The following is a 21,852-nucleotide window of genomic DNA, read 5'->3' on the forward strand; positions in this document are numbered from 1 at the left end:
AGGCACTGCCCCCTTCCCTCTAAATCAGCTGAGTGTTCCACCCACAAGAGGAGTGTAAAGCCATAAAACATGGAGGGGCACATCCTGTCTTGACTTACAGCTGACCAGCACCACCCAAACAATCACTTGGTGTTACTAATTCCCAACTGGTCTGGCTAAATGAGTCTATATGTAGGCAGCTTTGCAGCTCTATCTCCTCAGGTGATCATGCATGTGAAAGATGCTGACCCAAGAGGACATTAGACCTCCATGACCAAGGAAAGTGAGGCAAGTGGCAGCTACCTGCTGTCCTAAGGCCTATCACTGCTCTCCTGTTGGTGTATTTTAGTCTCTCTTATAGTGTCTTAAAAAAAGCAAGACTTTCCCCTTCAAAGGAACAAAAGCAACTTGAAATTCAGGGTGGGAACTTCCTCATCCTGTATACAGTTTGTTTGTCTGGCTCTGAAGGACAGGAGTCTGTCCCTGTGCTAAGTGCCTAAGTGGTCTTTAAATTCTGTTTTTTCATTAGGCTACTACCTTCCGAATGATGATGGTGAATTTTACCAGTTCTGCTATGTAACACATAAGGGTGAGATCCGTGGAGCAAGCACTCCATTTCAATTTCGAACATCATCTCCTGTTGAAGAATTGTTGACGATGGAAGATGAAGGGAATTCAGACATGTTGGTGGTGACCACGAAGGCTGGACTTCTTGAGGTTTGAATTAGCAAATTGTGATACTTGTTTATTTAGCTGCACAGCGTAGAACTGAACTTCCGTCAAGTTAGAATTAAAGGGTTGTATCCATATTCGGGATAGACCCATTAAGATGAATGGACATGAATCATGTAGGTCCATTCATTTCACTGGGTATACTCCAAGTATAACTTAGGAGTGCAGGATGGCATTTTGTAAAAATGAATACTTTGGCAGTAGCTACCTTAACATGCACAGGTGTTTCTCAGCTGGGAGCAAATGCTTGTGGAGATGCTAGAAAATCTTAGATTAACGGATATTTTCTACATTGTCTGCAGCTCTGTATATGCTCACTTGTATCTGCACACACACTTACCTATGAACTTCTCCACTTTAAGTCCGTAGCCTAAAAAGCACTTCAGAGCTCAAAAATAGGTTGCAAAGCTTCTGTGAGGAAGGAAGGTATTGTGATGTGACAGGGTCATTAGGAATAATTAGCAGAGGGGAGAAAGGGTTGAGAGACTTCACTATTATTCATGGCAGTTTGTGGCATGGTGCAAGGATGGGGATGCTCTCTGTTGCAGACCTTTGTGCTCAAACTTGTGGATGATTCTCAACAGAATAGAGATGGCATATTAGGATAGGTGGAGCTTGGCAGAGTGTGCCAGTATCCTCCAGCATGATTGCTTACATGGGAATGTGGTTGAGATTCCTGCATTGCAGGGGGTTGGACTAGACCCTTGGGGGTACCTTCCAGCTTTATGATTCTGTGGTGAAGTCCTCAAGAGGGCTTAAGTTCCTAAAGGATCCCATGATTCTCGTTTCTAGAGTTCTGGTGGTTACTTATAGCTGAGAGATACAAATAAACTTTTACAAATCACGGAAGTTAGATACTTCTTGTAACTATAAATAGTAAACGGCGTTTCCGTGCGCTCTGGTTTCTGTCACGGTGATCCATTGCGTCAGAAGCGGTTTAATCATGCTGGCCACGTGACCTGGAAAGCTGTTTGTGGACAAACGCCGGCTCCCTTGGCCTGAAGTGAAATGAGCACCGCACTCCATGGTCGCCTTTGACTGGACTTAACCATCCAGGGGTCTTTTACCTTTTGCCTTTTTTTTTTTTTTTAAAGTAATAATAGTTATCTGTGCTGACTATTAACCTGACATAAAAATTCAGCCTTAATTTATGATTAATGTGTGATAAGGTGGGTGGTCAGATATTAAAGTAATTATGGGAACTGTTCTTTTGGTTTTGTGTACTTCATTTATGCAGCTTGAAAGAAATTATACAGTACTTACAAATTTGTAATGTTATGGTAATATTGAGGCAAGAACTACCATGTAAGATGGGATTATGTCGTTTTAGTTCCAGATTGAAAAAACTATGAAAGAAAAAGAAGAACTATTAAAGGTGACTGCTTCACTTGAAAAGGAAACCCTGCAGCTTAGAGATCAAGTTGAAAGACTGGAAAAAGAACTGAACCGTGAAAAGGAAAGATGTGATCAGCTTGAAGCACAGCAAAAGGTAACTCCTAAAGTTCAAAAAAGCTTAAAAGAATTGTACATTTTCAAAGGCAGATTAAAACTTTAAAAAACTTTTAAAATACGCCAGAGTTCAGGATAGAGGATGCACAACATCATTTGAAAGTTTTTAGCGATGGATATACTTTCCAGAATGTATGTAGGTGTAACATAAATACTCTTCTGATAGCTTTTAATACAGTGGTGCCTCGCAAGACGAAATTAATCCGTTCCGCGAGTCTCTTCGTCTTGCGTTTTTTTCGTCTTGCGAAGCACGGCTATTAGCGGCTTAGCGGCTTTAAGAAAAAGGAAACAAACTCGCAAGAACTCGCAAGACGTTTCGTCTTGCGAAGCAAGCCCATAGGGAAATTCGTCTTTCGGAACGACTCAAAAAACGGAAAACTCTTTCGTCTAGTGAGTTTTTCGTCTTGCGGGGCACCACTGTATTGCTGTGTCTTGATAACTTGGTAGAACTTTTCAAAAAGTTTTGATTCAGGCTGTTTTCACCCAGGACTAACTCAATGGAAGACAGAAATACACTTTTGAAATTTTTAATATCTAGCTTAAGTTGTATGAGGGAGCAGTTTTCAAAATGTTTCCATTGTCTTGCACAGCACAAGCTTGTTTAATATAACAAACAAATGATATGTTGTATTAAGCCAGGTACTGCCCACACTGCAGTGCAGCCTTGTACAGTCATTTGTCTCCCTCTCGTGACAAACTAATACTAGGATCCTGGGTTAGACTTAAATATTATGTTAGTGTCTACTCTTAGCTCCCTTATGTATAATTTTGGTATATAGTAAATCAGTTAACATGTCTCTGTTGATCCTGTAAGCATTTGAAAAATGTTTCCATATGTATAGACTAAATAAAGAGTACTGACAGATTCATTGGTTTCATAATTTTTCTCTTTCTGCAGGTTAATAAAAATCATGGTTTTATGGCTTTCTTTTCTTTTTCTTTGCTGTTCTAGTCTTCTATTAATAATCTTAAAAGGGCGTGAAAATAAATGTATATTTATTTTGTAAAACTCTTTTAAAGTTACTCAAATATGGAAGATACATTTCAGTGCCCATTGATTTGCAGTTCCTTTGGTTACAAAATGATAGGGATAATTTTGTTCCTTTGGTAGTTGCAGAAGCTCAGTTTAGACTTAACTTAAACACTATTTAGTGCTGCCCACCTAGCAGTTTGAAAGCACGTCAAAGTGCAAGTAGATAAATAGGTACCGCTCCAGCGGGAAGGTAAATGGTGTTTCCGTGCGCTGCTCTGGTTCGCCAGAAGCGGCTTAGTCATGCTGGCCACATGACCCGGAAGCTGTACGCCGGCTCCCTCGGCCAATAAAGTGAGCTGAGCGCCGCAACCCCAGAGTCAGTCACGACTGGACCTAATGGTCAGGGGTCCCTTTACCTTTATATAGTGTTGTACCCAACGAAATCACTTGGCTGACAGTAATGCATCCATCGGCCACATGGAGTGGGAAGCAATGTTAGTCTCACCCCCACTCCACCAACACACACACACACACACACACACACACACACACTTTTCTTAATTTCCCCCCAAAGGGTTGAGGGGATCCTCTAGGACAGATTTGGGAGTGGGAGGCTCAGAGGCTGCATGGGTGGTATCCAGTCATGGTAGTCATTCTCCTGACAGGAAGCTCATTCATAGTGTGGTGCAACAACTACATCCACTTGTTTCTCTACACTTTCAAAATGTGTTTTTCAACCTCTAGGGCAGCAGCTGTTTTTGTTAGATTTTGAAGAGTTAAGCTTCTGCATTGCATTGCAGAATTGTTTGGCAAAAACATCAGTACTCAACTTGTGCTAATGTTTCGTTGGATCCTGCCCTTTGAACTGCAGGAATATAATCATGGTGGAGGTTCTGTGTGGTTTCTTAGTACAAATTGCTCAGATCTCATGAACCCTCCTTAGATGTTAAACTCTTTCTGATTTGCTCGCTGATAGCAATATTATTTTCCTTTAGAATTGTATACCCAAAATGTTCTTTGACAAATGCCCTTTTGCTTTTGCAAGGATAATTCGAAAACTGCAGAAACTCTTAAAACTGAAAATGAAGAACTCAAGAAAAAGCAGAATGAGGCTACTTCCAAAGTTCTACAGCTTGAAGAAGACATCATGACTGTTACTCAGAAAGCTATTGCAAAAGAAACTGAGTTAGACAGGTATCCATCTAATTTAATCCTGATATTTAATCCTGATATTTAAAGAGAACCAAATACATAAGGATGTTTTACTTTGTTCATAGCCTGAAAGATAAACTCAAGAAAGTAGCCATTGAAAAGGAACAACTTGAATGCCAGTTGAAGACTGAGAAGGATGAAAAGGAACTCTACAAGGTAACTTTTCTGCTTGTCTGATAGCTGAGAACTACAATTCATGCATTTTTAAGTAGAAAGATACAGTAAAATAAAGGTCACGCAGATATATGTATATAGAGAGAATTTAGTTTTCATAGACCAGCAACACAGTCAGTCTGACAAAGATTTTATTATTATTTATTAAATTTGTATACTGCCTTCATCCAAAGATCACAGGGCAGTTACAGCATAGCATTACTGGGATGTCTGTGTTGCTGTTTCCCAGGTTCATACTTACTTCATAATAAGTCTTCCGTAAAAGCAAAATAGAACATTCACTTAAAGGTTAATAAAAGACAAACGAGTTTATAGCTACAAAAGAGAAGTTCAGCTACAAAAGAGAAGTTCAGCTCTTTTGTATGGATGCCTGGTCAAATCTGTGTTGAACATGCTATTCACAATCTGAAAAATGCATCAGTTTCTAGCTACCTACTCCATATAGACTTATAGAATTTACAGAGCTGTTCACTCATGGAAGGAACATCACTTCTGATGAAACATGTTTTCACAAAAGACATGAGTATCAGCTTTATAAATATATTTGAAAAATGTCTGTTCAGAACTATTTTATTTTATATACCATTTCAGACATAACTTTTAAAAAGACCTTAAAACAGTTGACCAAGCCAATGAAAAAATAGGAATTCATCATCATGATAGCAACTATATTAAAATATTTCCCCATCTGTCTCTTTTGGGGGGGCTGTTTGGATTAAACATTATTGGTAAGGATGTAAGGTGGTTCTAGCATTACATATGGTTTGTAACTATAATTAGATACACTTGAAGAACACAGAAATTGAGAACACCAAACTTGCATCAGAAGTTCACACTCTAAAGAATTTGGATGGAAACAAAGAAAACCTTATAGCCTATTACAAAGAGGAAGTTGGCAGATTACAACTGTGCATGGCTGAAAAAGAAAAGCTGAAGAGAGCTTTCTTGCTTACTTCATCAAACAAGGTAATGGGGGTACTTTGGTAACATATTAATGTTTATGATTTAATTCTGCTTTTCATTCTGTGCAGTGCATATCTCAGTTATCTCAGATTATCTGCAGAGTAGTCATTGGGTAAATGGATTCATTCTCTAAAAGAGGGGTTGATTTTCTGTTTGAATTGTTGTTGTGGCTTCCCATAAGACTTGTATCTGTGTTCATGTTTCAGAATTAAAGGCAATTGTCCATTTGTGGCATGTTTTCCCTTTAGATATTGCACACCTCTGTCTTGTCAAATAGCTTATGTTATGCTGATAATTAGAAGTATTCCTTTCATATGCTTTTGTTTACCAACATCTTCGTTATAGTATTTCCAAAATACCACTCTTTTGCAGGAAATAGAATCATGATATTAATATGACCAGCAGGCTAGATATGAGTATCAAGGTTTGTATTGTTCAGGAATGGAGAAAAAAGGAAGCGAAATTATTAGGAAGCTTTAATCAATGTTATGTAAAGAACTGATGATAAATATGGGTCAGTAACCCTGTCCATACTGCTTAGTGTGACGTTGTACTGATGGCGCTTCCCCTAAAAGTAGTGCAGAGCTATGTTTTGTGTGTCTTCCATTTGAAGATAAGTGAGACACAAATATTGAGTCGCATTTAAAAATAAGTTTTCTACTTTTTATTCTAGGAAGAGGCAAGTATTTTGAAGGAACAGCTTCGGAAAGCTGAGGATCAGATTCAAGCTAGTAGGCAGGAAGCTCTGCTGATGTCAAAAGAGCTCAGTGATGCTGTAAATGTGCGCGATAAAACTATGGCGGATCTTCATAATGCGCGATTAGAAAATGAAAAGGTGAAGAAGCAACTTGCTGATGCTGTAGGTGAACTTAAGAAAATGGCACTGGTGAAAAATGAACAGGTAAGAGATCGGTTGCACTGTTAAGTTTAATAATAATTTTTCTGTTACAAATAATACAAAACAAAATTATTTGGATAATTACCAATTATCATTCACTTTCAGTGAGGATTAGTACAGTGGTACCTTGGGTTATGAACTTAATTCGTTCTGGAGGTCCGTTCTTAACCCGAAACCGTTCTTAACCTGAGGTGTCCTTTCGCTAATGGGGTCTCCCGCTGCCCCGGCGCACGATTTCCGTTCTCATCCTGGGGCAAAGTTTGCAACCTGAAGTACTTCTTCCGGGTTAGCGGAGTTTGTAACCTGAAGTGTTTGTAACCTGAGGTACCACTGTACTGTACTAGTCTAGAACACAGTAATTGCATTGCAGTGAAGAGATCCAGTGAAATGTTAGCACAAGGAGTTGATCTTGTGTGAACGTCAGCAAGCAAGCTTAACTGTTACAAAATATGATAGCAAGTTGTCTAGGCAGTTGAAATATATCTTTCACATGACACCTATTGGATTTGCCTGCTGTGCAAACAGACTCGTGCAGGCAGAATGGAGGGGAGAAGCAAGGGGGGGGGAGCGAAGCTTGAAGAAGGGTTGGAACTGGATCCTGCCAGAGGCCAGGATGCCATCCAGGGAGATTTAAATGAGGCTGACGAGGCTGATGGAGAGAAAGGGGGCTTTTCTTTCCGATTTTCCCTCTCTCGCGTGTGTTCCTGTGCTTTGCAATCACAACACCTTCTCCCGCCTGCTGAACAATTGAGTTGATTCCGGCTGCTCTGTTGGCATCCCCGTTTCCTGGGGACATTGAATGAAATCCAGGGACATTCTGGGGAAGGAATTTGACCGGGGACCCATTTGCAAATCTGGGGACTGTTCCCGGAAACCAGGGATGTCTGGTAACCCTAGCTTAGAGTGTTTATTGCAATTTCTATTCAGATTCTCCAATCTAGGAATGGCCAACATAGAGGCCAAATGTTGAATGAGGCCCCCAATATCTTTTGCGTAGCCTGCAGCTTTCATGGTCAAATAAACAATTTTAATATAAGCCTCCCACGTAGGCATGGGAGTAGAACATGCCCCCACCTTGATATAGGTGTATGCATTGCCTTTGACATTAATTTTTTTAATTTGGAGAGTTTGAAAAATTGCTGCTTATACTTGGCTCACCCTCCACTGGCCATTCTGGTAGGTGAGCAAGCACGGTCTTAATCTCCAGTCTTGGTGTTAAGCAACACAGTGCTAAGATAAGAGATAACAGGTCTGTGCACGTGGCGTGATACAGTGTCAGGTCATGAGCCAAATTCATTGATTTGGCAGGGTTAATTTGACCTGTACGCCAGTAGTTCTCCAGAAAGTAGCCAGAGCATGGCATTTGAATAGTATCCTAATGGTTAATGTTTATAGGCAGCCTTTTGAACCAACTGAGTTGATTAGTCTTAATACAGGATGCATCTCAGTTGCAGTTTTCATCTATTATGTGCTATGGAAGAGAGCCTATTGACTGCTGGGACATTTTTTTGTTAAAGGATTGGCTTTGTCTGGTAAAAGTTCCCAGAATGACTCCTGTTATAGCATAATTGAAACTGAGTGGGTGTGTGCCCAGTTAATGCCTGGCTGGGAAACAGTTAATGGCTTCATACAACTTGCACTAAACTTTCCAGAAAAAAAGCAAGGCATATAAGAAAAGTAGTTACTCTTATCTCATTTCAACAAGAAAAATTGACAATTTGACGTCAGCAGAAGTAATTTCTTATTTATCACTTTTAAAAACCTATAGTACTAAGAAAAAGCAGAATTATTTTGAAGAATAAACACACTTTTATTGATGATCATTCTGTTGTTAAAGGAAACTTCCAGCACTGTAGAGAAGGAACTACGCAGAGAAGTTGAAGACTTAAAGCTCCGCCTGCAGATGGCTGCTGATCATTACAAGGAAAAATTCAAAGAATGCCAGAAACTGCAAAAACAAGTCAATAAGCTTATTGACCAAACAGTGAGTAGCATTTGTGAATATGTAATATTTACACACTCAGTCTTTTTAAAATCAGTTGACTACTGTGGGAGAAATAGAATATTTTTACAGGAAAATATGTAACTTTTTTTTATTATCCACAATGGCTATTCTCTGCATAGGAGGGAATGCTCCTTTTAAAGATGCTTGCTATGACTCATGCATGGATTATCTCAAAAAGGTGTCTTTAGCCAGATAGCAGCTTTAATATGTAGATTAAAATACCTGTTGAATTAGGAGAAATGGAAAAATGATGAATAAGAAGAGCCTGAAATCATGAAGTGGGATGATGGATTCTCTTGAAATAGATTATGTCTAAATAGCTAGTACCAATTGAGGAATTGTATATATCAGTTCTTCTACCCGCAAAGGTAACATGTTCACATTTCTCCCCCACCTCGGCATGCTTTACTAGTTCCTTAGAAGTTGGTTCATAAACGGCTCTGCTGTGTATTGGAGTGTAATGTGCATTCTCTTTGGCCTTCTGAATGTAAGGTGTTCTTGATAGCAGCAAAGCTTCGTGGAGTATTTGTAACGCCGCCCCCCTCCCCTCCAAAAATGAAACAACTTTTATAGAGAGATAAACAGCTATGTTTCAAAAGAACTGTGGAGAAAACACTAAATCACACAGAAGCATTTTCATTGCTTTGATTCTTTATCTAGGCCCGCAAAATAGGAGCCAATATGATTGGATAACAAATGAGGAAACCAGCTGACAGCTTTTATTTAAAGAAGCTGCAATGCATGTGAAAGGGCCAGTGAAATCTGCAGGGTTGTGAAATGTTGACTAATAATTTTATCTGCAGGACGAGAAATTGAAATGCAGTGTCTATGCTGATGAACTGGCTAAGTTGGAGCTGAAATGGAAGGAGCAAGTGAAAATTAGTGAGAGTGTGAAGCAACAGCTGGCTGCAGTAGAAGACCAGTATCTAGTAAGTCTGACTCTTCCTTTAACAGTCGTACCTGAACATTTAAAGACATACAATAATAAACAGAGATTAGCTGCTGATCATAAAGTTCTTACATGCATTGTACAGAGCCGTTAATTAAAAATAATTAATTCACTTTATGGAGAGCTTTGTTGACTCGGATTTTTGTTGCGCATTATTTCTCTTGGAAATTTTCTTGGCTGAATATGCTAGCTTTTACTTACCTGTACAGTATTGTTCTCTGAAATAGAGGTTGATTGTATATAGTAGCATATGTGATTGTACTGTTAGCAGCTACCCTTTTCAGCATTATACTATGAAGCCTGAAAATTCTACTCACAAATCAACATGGTTCTTTCTAATGGTAGAAAAATTGACCCGGAGAATGAAATTTATAGTTCTTACATGGTGCACAAGTTGGGTTAGTTTCTACTTTTGGTGATTAATAGTACTTAGGCATATGCAAGGTGCCTTTATTGCCAAGAACTGAATCTTGCCCCCACACCTAAGGGTAAAGAGTCAGATGGCACCTCCATTTTGAAGAAGGGGGAGGAAATGAAGAATCACTGCCTAAATTGAGGCACTGCCCCAAATCTGTCTGATGGAGTTGAACACTAACTAAAGTACTCTAAGATGGGGGTTACACCTCTCTTCACCAGAACTGAGCCAGCAAGTGAAAGGAGGTTCAATCTACTCACCTATTCCTCATCCTCAGAAATGTATTAACAGCATTACTGCTCTGCTCTCTTAACCCATATTCCTCCTCTCCAGAGACAGAGAGGCAATATCCAGCAATATCTCACTGTTACTCCCTGTCTTCTACACCTCCCACTTCTGAAATAAAGGGATGAAGAGATAGGTTTGTCAGATCCTGCCTCCCATGCAAGAACTGCAAGCTTCTTATTGTTCAAAGGGCTGCTGTGTAATTTTGTGTGTGATGGTTGAAAACAGCAGGAGAGGGATTGTGAGAATCTAGCTCACTTACAGTAATAGGAAGAGAGAGCTCCTTCCCACTCTCCAGTCCCCTAAAAGGTTGCTACGTTTTCACCTTAAGGGCCTGACAAGATTTTAGAAACTGATAGGTGACAGCAGAGTTATCCAAAAAAGTAGGGAAGTGCATGAAAACCCAGTTGAACAAACTGATTTAGTAGATGGAGGAATTGATACCACAATCTGTTGACCAAATGAAGGACTTGAGTCTGCACTGCTGCTGATCAAAACTTTATCGACAACTGTAATAGTGATGTAAATGATTACTTGGGTGTAATTTATGCTGTTACGGAACATCAGACTGCAATTTTTTATCAGAAGAAAATTTCATTATAAGTATAGGTGAGGAACTGCTGTTCATTGCCTAACATGGTTTTTTGAACTTCTGTATTAAATAGGTGCAGTTGGCTGAAAAGGACAGACAGATAAATGAGCTGACATCCCATTTGGGAATCCTCAGCAGAGAAAAGGTACTGATTAAATGTTATAAGCTGGTGAGCTGCTTCCATTGGAGATTGTTTGGAGCTGTTGCTGTGCAAATGAAGCTGCTTCAAGAGTGGGAAGGCTGCCTATGGAAACCAGGAATTGTTAGCAAAAACATGCTATGGGAAATGTTCAATTAGAGTTTATAGAAGTGTTTATGTACCATTCTTTCACAAAATATTAGGGAAGGTATAGCAACATGAAAACAAAAAACAACTGCATAGATCAATCAGCATGAATTTTTCAAGAGATGTCTGAAGGTCAAAAACAAGTATGCCTTCTGAATCTCTGCTGGAAGTGTGTTCCACAGCATAAGACCCAGCAGCACTAAATGCCTGACCTTTGGTTTAAGCCAGTTGGGCCTCTGTAACATTAACAGTGCTGCTTTAGATGATCACAGTGATTGAACTTGAACATAGGGCTCAGGCACTCCTTAAGGACCCATGTTGTTCAGGTCTTTGTACATTAGCAAAGGTTTGAGGTGAAAATATGGTCATTTCACTTTTAAATGTTGACCATCTGAAGACACTTTGCTGTGCAAACTGTGAGAAGACAGGGCAGTCGTTAGCAGAATTTGCGTGCCGTACCCAGTATAGGGCTGGACTGAAATGTCCCACCACTGTTCACCAGACCTTTCGTAGATGACAAATTGAGGTGGTGGGGGAGAAGAGGTTAGCAATTTTCACGGGTGGATAAAACTTGCTGTGGTGTTATTAGAGCTTTTTAAAAAGCTTTGCAAAAATGCTGCTTGTAGCATCACCATGTCCATTCTTTTTGAAAACAAAAAACAGGAACTTTGCAAAATGCCTCTCTTATCCCAGAATGCAATGGCTCTCTGCAGAATGATGGCGTGCCAGTGGCAGCCTTCCACAGAGAGGGCTGATAACATTTTGCTGCTACCACTCATGACATTTTGCATAGGTGTTTCTCTTTAAGGAAAAGGTCTGCCCTGCTACAAAAAAAGAAGAGGGAGAGGGGAAAGACTTGCCATTAATTACCATGGCCAGCCCTTAAGTGCTCCTTTTTGCCCATCTCAAATGTACCCCTTGAAAATTGCAGCTCTTCTTTGGTGGGTGGGTATAAGATCGAGAGAGTAGCTTCAGTGCAGGTTTTTCCCAGCCAATAGTTTTTAGAAAAGGCCATAGTTTGTCAGAATTAGTAATTGGTTGCAAACTACATTATGTGAAACAAGGAAGAAATGAATTCAGATACAGTTGAAAGAAAGTTAAGAATTCATAAAGCATTGAAATAGCTGAGATGAGAATAGTTCTCTGGACTGTTTTCTATACTGTCACGTGAGAAACCAAATGTGCTGCCTAAAGATATTCTACATTTTTATAAGGGTTTCAGAGGCTGATCACAATCCACTAATAATTCCTGCCTCCTTATACTATCTAGTATGCTATCTAGTATAAGGAGCAGAAAATCCAGACAGCCCCAGTGCATATACATAGGTAGAAATGTTTGGTTTTTTAGATGGTGTTCTTCTGATCCTAGATGGATTTATCTGTTGCCCAAGTTTGAGCAGTTCTTTATGCACTGTGTTTAGTGTTTAACAAGTGGTGACAGTTCCATATTAATTTCAACATTAATAAAGATTAAAAATAAAATGTAGCTCAAATTAATTCTAAAAGGAACTAAGGAGTAATCATACCCATATGTTGCCTAGATTTAGGGATTACAGAAAAATCAAAGGCTAAGTATTATGTATAAATGGGGACTAAGTAATTTTATAGGTTTGAGGATAGCAGAAATAAATGTGTTTAGCATTTCCTCTTGGGTAAAGTTTGTAAACAAATGTATAATGGAATATAAATTGGGAAGCCATAGAATGCACTCTGTTTAACCTTTTAACAATCTAGTCTTTTCTGGAAATGCATAGATACTTGAACAAAAGCCTTTAAGTACAATCACCATTGTTGGAACTGTGTGTTTAAGATGATTCTTTTCTGCTTAGCTTTATCAAAACACCATTTTTATTTAGGTTTGTTAAAACTTAAAAGAATTGTTGTACTGCATACTTCCATAAAGATGATATCTTTGTAATGTTCAAATACTCTTTTGTTATGATAAACAATAACACACAGCTAGGAACTATCAACTTTAAAATCTGTGGATCTAAGAAATGTGCGGGCAGCCCTTGTTTGATTTCTTAAAATTTTCCAGTCACTTTAATCTTATATGGAACTTCTTAAGTTTTGACTTGGGAAATAAAGCAGCTGTGCTTTATGTATGTTACTCCTTATTTTTCTTGTTTGTTACATTCAGCTAGGTTTCAAGGTATTAACTTAAAACAAAATAATTTGGCTCTGGGGAGGCTCCCAAATAGTAGCTATCTGATTTGTGGTCGAGTTGTTTTAGTCACTAGAACATATAACAAGGAGATGGAGTTCTGTAATGCTTTAAGTGTTGGCAACTTTCCAGAGCAAAACAAAGCAAATTGAGCTTACAGGCCTTCTAGTGGAATTGAAGATGTTCAGTCACCAGGATATCACAAAACCAGATAAACATTCATGTGGCATTGGGTCTTTTATGATTATTCGGTGCCTACTTAGAACCAGTAAATCTTTTAGATAAGGACGGCTTTCTAAACAAATGAAAAGGACAGAAAACATTGTCTGTGCAGGATCCTGTTTGCCGTTTCCATTCATAAAATAGTTGTTTCACTTTTGAGAAGATGTTGATAAAGAAAGCAGACATTGCAGCTTGCTTTTCACCCACAGGAATGTTTTCCTTTAGTTGAAAAAAGATCAGGAGAGCTTCTCCATGGTCCAGTGTTTCATCCCAATATGTGTAGGAAGTGTAAGCTCTGGCCCTAGCTGCCTAGTTCAGTAGCTAATATAAATACAGCTATAGAACCAGTAACCAAGCCCATAATGTCTGTCATTGATGGGCCTCTCTCTTCTCATGTGCCCAGGAATGTTGCATGGAAGGGATGAAGGGCATATATATTCAAGCTGCACACCAGGCATAGCCAAACTCGGCCCTCCAGATGTTTTAGGACTACAACTCCCCATGATCCCTAGTTAACAGGACCAGTGGTCAGGGATGATGGGAATTGTAGTCCCAAAACATCTGGAGGGCTGAGTTTGCTGCACACATTGCTATATAGAACTGCCAGCATACTTTTTGTGACATTTGCATGCGGAAACACAGCTGCCTGTATGTTCTCTTATTTTAGGGCAGAGTTAAATTTCTTTAGCTATTTGGCATCTACATGTGTCAATACTTTGGTACATTTTGCTCTTCCTAAGTTCACGCTAACGACTAGTGTCAGTCCTCTACTGCCTTCAATGGTCTAGTCCTGAAATTGTTCCGTCACCTAGAGTTGAGTGAGTAAGCATTTAGATTCAAATGTCCACAAATCCTGCAGTGTATTTTGTTCACTTCAAGTACACATTTATGACAGCTGCTGCTAAGCCATTCAAGTAAATTGGAGGTCATGTATCAAGCCTGATTGTTTTGCACAGCACAGTGGAGAGTGTTCTTGCAATGGTATTCTTAGCAGTCCATGTATGTGCTTTACACAAACAGATTTCTAAGAATAATCGTAACTGGTGTTTATTTAGCTCAGATTTTTTTTTTGTAATTGAAACAGAGCATTAATTTGTCCATGTTAATGAATGCCACTCAAGTGGCAAACTTTTATGAAATCTGTTTAAAGTCCTCTTCTACATAACATGAAACTAATGGCAGTTTGTGTAAGAAATATGAAAAAGGTCATGAGAAGGGCCATAGCCCAGTGTTGGTTCAATCTACAGGTAGGGATGGGGAAAATAACCTGTATGAAACTGCAGAGCTACAGTCAGTCAGTATAGACTAGTATAGCTAGCTGGACCCAGCGGTCAAAGGCAGCTTCAAGTAAGCCTGAATATTTTTTTTAGGCCATCTTTTATTGCAGACTTTAGATGGGTTATTTTTGCCTGTACATAAATTTTTTCCACTTCTCTTTAGAGCCCTGGAAGGAGATCAGAAAATCAAACTGACAGAATCACCGAAGGACAGATTTCTCAGCATGCAGTATATTTTCTCAATACTGCTCTTCCTTCAGGGGATGATGGACAGGTTCCTGCTGTGCCAACTCGGTTACCAGTACTGCAGTATGGAAACCCTTATACAGCCCAGGAAACAAGAGGTTTGGAAACTATTCGCACCGGCTTTTGTTTTCACTGGAGAATTCCAAATGGAAATGTACACTTCCGAGCAAATGAAGTCAGTAAGCTAATTTTGGCCAATAGTCTTTAAAGGTAACAGTCAACAAATACTGTTTTACGAGGAAGAGGTTTATTTTTTTAAAAGAGAATTCATTCACCTACACTCTGTCCAAGTTGTCTGTTTTACTTATTAAACTCTTGAGAAATTATTTTTGAGTGTGTTTAAGAACTCTCTGCTGTATGCCACTTGGAGTTCATTGCCTGATTGTGATTGCAGATGGAGCAGATGGTGCTTTTTACCCTGATGAGATCCAAAGGCCACCTGTAAGAGCACCTGCTTGGGAACTTGAAGACAATGTAGTGTGCAGCCAACCAGCCCGCAACCTCAGCCGGCCTGATGGTTTAGAAGATCCTGAGGATAGTAATGTAAGTGAGAAATAAAGTAACTTCTTGCTCTTCTTGAGTTTTGAGGTGCAAGCCTTCCCTTCACAATCTTACTAAGAAAATTTCTTCTCTGGAGGAGATGCTTCTTTCTGATTCACCAAATGACAAATTTCGGTCACAGCTAGTTCCTTCTAGTCGCTGACCCCATCTAAATGTATGCATATACACTCCTGCCTGTTCATACACTTCTGTTTATAGACCTCGGCTGCTCCTCTCTGCACCACGGTTGCTGTTACTAGTTATTATCTATGGGCTATGCTCACTTGACAAAACACACATTGACATATAGTTACATATCCATTTAGCGGTAGCTGTAACATGTGCACTGGGTTAACCATGTTAAATTATCCTAATTGGAAGGGGTTTCAGTGGAAATTCAGGTTGGAAATGGGAAGAAAAGTAGTAGACATAAAGGTGAATGCCAATAGGGATGTTTCTGAAACAATAATACTTGGAAGCTAACATTACCAAACATTTAAATAGATGTTATATTACAACTACTACATGCTTATAAATCACCTACATTTTTCTAAGTGCTAGTAAAGGTAAAGGGACCCCTGACCATTAGGTCCAGTCGTGGCCGACTCTGGGGTTGCGGCGCTCATCTCGCTTTATTGGCCGAGGGAGCCGGCGTACAGCTTCCGAGTCATGTGGCCAGCATGACTAAGCCGCTTCTGGAGAACCGGAGCAGCACACGGAAACGCCGTCTACCTTCCCTTATCTACTTGCACTTTGACATGCTTTTGAACTGCTAGTTGGCAGGAGCAGGGACTGAGCAACGGGAGCTCACCCCGTCGCAGGGATTCGAACTGCCAACCTTCTGATTGGCATAGTCCTAGGCTCTGTGGTTTAACCCACAGCGCCACCCGTGTCCTTTTCTAAGTTCTGTGCATAGTTAAAATACAGCATTTTGTACCTGCAGCCTGACAGTCTGATGGACCCAGTAGAAAAAAGAAAAGGGAATGGGGAAGGAAGAGGCAAACAAGTATTTGAGTAGCTGCACTCCCAGTGGGTGATGTATGGAGCCACATTGGTCTCCCTCTTGCCATTAGGTACTTCCTGGAAAGTACAGGAAGTGCAGCCCGCCTGTGGCTGTAGGGCATCTGGCAGAGTGCTTCCTTTCTGCATTTCCTGGTACATTAACAAAAGACAATTGGTATTTCCCAATACTGGAAGTCTCGTCAATAATGTAAAAGTTACTTTCTTTATGGAATTCCTGCTTCAAACTGTGGTTATAGTCCCTTGCCCATGTAATATTTAATAAATGTAAAATATTTAGGACATGAGATACAATAAACTACGGTAAACAATGCTGTTAAGTGCTCGGCACAGTTTTTTGCTCCCTTTAACTTTAAGAAACACTTGAATAAGAAACATTTCTTTACAAAGTCCTATGCTCTTTGCAAGCATAGTGGTATCACGACCTACTTCTCATTTAGTCTAGTTTGCCACATTTAATTGCTATTAACCTTTGCAGAAACTGATCCGTGTTCAGACAGGCATGATTTTAGCCCTGGTGCTCAGTACCTATAATGGAGAAAAATGTATCTCTTCCTCCTGCCTTTTGCCCCCTGAGTCCATTACTGTGAATAATTAAGAAAACTGTCAGAACTTTTGCGGCCTATTTAAGGTCTTGGATGTGAGCTTAGTGCTCTTCCTTACCTTTACTTCACATTTTGCATATTTAATATGATCGTTCTTGGCACAGACATTACAGATGACAAGCCCTTCTCCTCTTTAGTCATCCACTGCAGTTTAATTAGCAGAGTGTTCTTTCTAATCTATGTGCTTTGCCCTCTCGCAAACCCAAGAGGAACAGAGCTAAAGTCTTGTGCTCATTTGCTGACACAGCTTAGATTTGGTAATGAGGTAGAAGGATCCTAATATGCTCAAATGGGAACCAACTTTGGGCAAGTGTGTGCCTGTTCACAGAAGATTTTTCTTGTCTTACATCAAATAGAAGTTTTAACATCTTATCATCCTACTTTTCCTGCTTGTCAAGTGAAGATCACTTAATTGTTCCCAGCAAGGATGTTCAAACAGAAGAAATAGGATGCTAACTACCTTGCACTTGCTAACTACCTACAAATGCTTGGCAGGCACCTATAGAGTGGAGCAGATTAATATCAAAATACCCCTTCAGAAGTAAGCAAACTAAGCAGTTTGTGGCAGGAAATTTATCTTATTAGATGTAGAGCATCTAGCATAATGAGCTATCAAGAGATCAGATAAACTGTCTGGTTGCTTCCTTTTTAAGTGGAAGCATCAGTGGAATGCATGCAAGTATCCTGCACAAAAATGTACAATCTTGTATTCCCTTCTGTATGCTGGTGTTGACATCTATTCTTAAATCAGAATCTGCTTATGTATGTGCTGTGTGCTTGAACTTACGCAGTTAATCCCAGTCCTAATGTATCTGCTACAATAGGGTAGCAGGTATGCATGGAGTCCTCTTATTACATGTAAGACCTAACATTGTTGGGGATATGCATATACATAAAATGCCTGCAATCCCTTCACTTTTTAAAAAATTAGTGTAAATAACCTGTTAATCAGATGTACGGCCTGTGAATGTATGCTCAAATCTCCCTGTCAGTGTCTTCTTAATAGTGGCTAAGTGCATGCACCAAATTGCCAATATTGAGTTTATGTGAATGATAAAAGTACATCTGGAATAGCATTCTGTGGACTATCTCTAAAAATATATCTGGGATAGTATACTTTGCTAATTTGTTAGCTGCTGCCATAACATTTTTATATGGGTAATAACCTGTAACAGGTTGGAGCAGGCTTCCTCAACCTTGGCCCTCCAGATGTTTTGAGACTACAATTCCCAACATCCCTGACCACTGGTTTTGCTAGCTAGGGATCATGGAAGTTGTAGGCCAAAAACATCTGGAGGGCTGAGGTTGAGGAAGCCTGGGTTGGAGCATAAAGGAAAAATATTAACGAGCCTTTGTATCTTATTAGTTGATCTGAAAAAATAATTCTTGTTAGTTACATCACAAATGTTTCCAAATGTCAAGACACTCACGTAGTTGGTTTTGCAAAACAGGCAAAAATAAAGAAAACACCTCAAATCCTCTTTCAAATGTGGTATTGCTTGAGCACTTATATATTCATGTTGATTTGCTGAAATTTGAAATTACTTGAGCGCAGGAATACATTTTGTAGAGTTCTTAAAAGCTTTCTCTGCTAGAAGCTCTAGGGCATGCCTTGGTGTAGTGATCTTACTAGTGCCAACTGCAGCTGTTTATCTGCTGTTGGTGCTCGTGAAACGAGCACAACTGACAGTGATGAGAGGAGCCAGCCAGATAGGATGATTCAGTAGTAGTTGGGCCTGACTGCAAGGTGACATACGTGACTTGTTGGATAGGCTGCAGTGGCACATCTAGCCCACTAAAAAAACTTAGTCATTGGGAAGAAGTCGTCTTGTGGCACCAAATCAATGACTTCTTCCCACCTCTTGTATTTCTTGCAGATAAATGTTTTATCATTTGAACTTTTTTTTAATTTAGCAGTATATGAAATGAAATTTTGGCTTAATATGGTGCCCTGTGTCTTTATTTCAAAGAGGGTTTGCTTTGTACCTAGGCTCCAGCTATTCTTATTGGGGTGAAGAATAAGAATGAAGAATTTTTGATTTGCCAGTTGATGGAGAGAAATACATTAGATATATATATATATAAATGAATGAGATAATATATGAGATATATATGAGATAAAAAGCCGACCGTTTTACTTTCAGGATGATGAGGCAAGCACACCTTCTGCTCCGGAGCCACCAAACCTCGGCTTACAAGAACGTGGAACAGGCTTTTGTTTTGATTCCAGGTAAGGTAGTTTCTTGTAGGTGAAAGTGGTGTCAGGCTTATAGTAATGTTGGAGCCATCATTTACGCTTTCCTGCAACATTCCACTATCATGGCATGTTGACAGAAATGAAAGAAATGAAAGGTTCCATTGGGATGGGCCATATCTCATGCCATGGCCTAAGCAGTTCTCTGGATCACAACTTTTTAACTTGAAAATGGGAAGCTGCGGAAGCCACATTGGACTTTTGGCTTCCAAAAAATGTTCGCAAACCTGAACACTCCTGGGTTTGTGGCATTCGGGAGCTGATTTGTTCGACAGCTAAGCTGTTCGAGAACCAAGGTACCACTGTACCACCACTATTTTGTGATACATTTTTAAAACAAAACAAAAAAAAGACTGCAGTTTCAATTTGGTACACATTGTTCTAGCTGTAGAAACAAAGTGGAAAGGGGAAAGAGTTTGTTGGCGGTATTTTCTCAAATATGAGTCAGGCTTGAATGATTCACTCCCACTAATTATTTGGGCTGGTTTTAATTTGTGACAAAAGCTAAATTGTCTGGTTAGATTTGGAGGCTCTGTTTACAGCAGAATGTTAACATCTTGGGTTGTTGTTTTTTAATAATCATTTTAAAGACACATCAACCCCTGCTTTCCTCCATTTTATATGCAGTAAAGAGATCATATACCTGAGGCATTTAAAAGGAGACAGTACACAAAAGCTAGAAATTGTTGGGGGTATGTGCTTTAATCCTGTGGAAAACAACTTTGTTAAGCTGGATGGCATGCAAGTATCAAAATTCAGTTGCAAGGTTGGGGCGGGGGGAGGCTCTCTATGCTAATAATGATAATTATGACGATAGATTTCTTACCTGCCCTTTACCATGAGATCTCAGCAGGTTACAGCAATTTAAAAACACAATATGTAAACTACATAATAGGTGTCTCACACACCTGTGGGAAAGAATTCCACAATTTAGGGGTGCCACAGGGAATGCTGGCAATGGAAGAACTCAAATGGTTGTTCTTTCCTCTTTTATCCCAAGTTTTGTGCACATCAAGAAGTGTCCCCTATGTGAAGTGATGTTTCCTCCTAACTATGATCAGAGCAAGTTTGAAGAACATGTTGAGAGTCACTGGAAGGTGTGTCCCATGTGCAGCGAACAGTTCCCTCCTGACTATGACCAGCAGAGCTTTGAAAGACACGTACAAACACACTTTGATCAGAATGTTTTGAATTTTGACTAGTTTGAGGCATCTGAATGCAGTTTAGTTTAGACAAAACTTGAATGAGCGAATTCTGTAAGAGAAGAGTACACAGCCGTCACAACTTGTTGTTTAAAGGCTACTTTCAGTACAGTGCTTTGGCCTATTAGCAAGTATTGGGCTAGCCTTCTTTGATCTAGCATACACCCAGAACTGTTATAATATCTATCAGTATTTATTCCCTGGCTGACAAAATGCATAAGAACACAGGAAATGCACAGACTTGTTCAGAAACCTCCTAAGTAGAGTTTGTAGTAGTGGCAAGTGTACAGAATGACTTGATTTTGCTCTTGCATTTGCTTATGATTGGATATTAAAATTCTCATTCCATGATAATAAAATGAGGTTTCTTGGTGATCTTGTGTGTATCCTTCATATGATTGTTGATTCTGAAAGTTTAACATAATTTATCCAACAAAAATATAGTTTTTTACATCTCTGTCAGAAATGTAGTTGCTTTGAGAGACATGCTTGCACAACATCCTTACAGCAACATTCACTTTTGCATAACTATTATCTCTTGCAAATGTCAAGTACACTAGTAATCTGTTAAAAGTTCTGCATTTAGGTCTGCTAGAAAATAATTGTATAAAAATCTCTACCATTAGGCTTCACTTGTATTCAGCAGATTTTTAACATGTGTTATGTAGCACCCCCCATTCCTTTTTCCTGGATTGTTTTTAGCAAGTTGTGTTCATAGGGACTAAGATTTCTAGAATCTTCTGCATTCTGCTTTGCACATTTCCCCCCATTAAATTTGTGGTGTGTATATTTAAAACACTATATTTTTGAAGCTTAAACTTTAGTAAGTAATTTGATCCTTTTGGATAAAATTCACTTTTCCATCTGTTGTACAATAGTCAAATTAAAGACAAAAACTAAATATCGATCATGAGTCTTTATTTGGCACCCTTGTGTGTTTCTGAAGCTCCTTCAGTTGTGACTGACATGGCCTCCATTGTAGCTTTTTTGGGGGGAGGGCAGAGGGGGTTGCAGATGGAGAAATTGCCATTATCCCCTGTGGGAATGAAAATGTCTTGGGATTAAGCCATTGTTTACTTAAGACTTCATTGCTACTGAGAAAAATGTGTAGTATTTTTGTGATGTGTTTGTCTCTTCTAGAATTTCACTTTCTGAGTAAGTTATCTTGGTTAGTGATCCAATCTGTCTCAAGCGTAGCTAAGTAAGAGCAGGCCATGGACTAGCACGATCCCATTACCCCTTCCTTTCCTAGCTCAAGAATGTTGTTTCGCACCAAGGTACACATAATAATGGTTTGCCAATTGTTTCCTAGTTATGATGGGAATTTGGAGTAGAAAACACTGGCCAAGT

The 21,852-nt window shown here is 39.4% G+C and overlaps 1 protein-coding gene across 4 annotated transcripts in view; it reads left to right on the plus strand.

Annotated features, from left to right (window-relative positions):
* The window catches only part of TAX1BP1 (Tax1 binding protein 1), a 31,748-nt gene extending 10,341 nt beyond the window's left edge, over positions 1 to 21,407 (plus strand). For all 4 annotated transcript variants that reach the window (XM_080974749.1, XM_080974750.1, XM_080974751.1 and 1 more), the window contains 13 exons: positions 509 to 696; positions 2,042 to 2,200; positions 4,239 to 4,387; positions 4,471 to 4,561; positions 5,360 to 5,545; positions 6,216 to 6,443; positions 8,278 to 8,424; positions 9,249 to 9,374; positions 10,760 to 10,831; positions 14,799 to 14,979; positions 15,276 to 15,424; positions 19,191 to 19,276; positions 20,301 to 21,407. In XM_080974749.1, the coding sequence (XP_080830875.1) occupies positions 509 to 696; positions 2,042 to 2,200; positions 4,239 to 4,387; positions 4,471 to 4,561; positions 5,360 to 5,545; positions 6,216 to 6,443; positions 8,278 to 8,424; positions 9,249 to 9,374; positions 10,760 to 10,831; positions 14,799 to 14,979; positions 15,276 to 15,424; positions 19,191 to 19,276; positions 20,301 to 20,502 (1,964 nt within the window). In that variant the 3' untranslated portion in view covers positions 20,503 to 21,407. The remainder of the gene's footprint in view (positions 1 to 508; positions 697 to 2,041; positions 2,201 to 4,238; positions 4,388 to 4,470; positions 4,562 to 5,359; positions 5,546 to 6,215; positions 6,444 to 8,277; positions 8,425 to 9,248; positions 9,375 to 10,759; positions 10,832 to 14,798; positions 14,980 to 15,275; positions 15,425 to 19,190; positions 19,277 to 20,300) is intronic.
* Positions 21,408 to 21,852: the final 445 nt, after the last annotated feature.

The sequence above is a fragment of the Podarcis pityusensis genome, assembly GCF_964106645.2.
Source record: "Podarcis pityusensis genome assembly, chromosome: 12".
NCBI classification, from domain to species: domain Eukaryota; kingdom Metazoa; phylum Chordata; class Lepidosauria; order Squamata; family Lacertidae; genus Podarcis; species Podarcis pityusensis.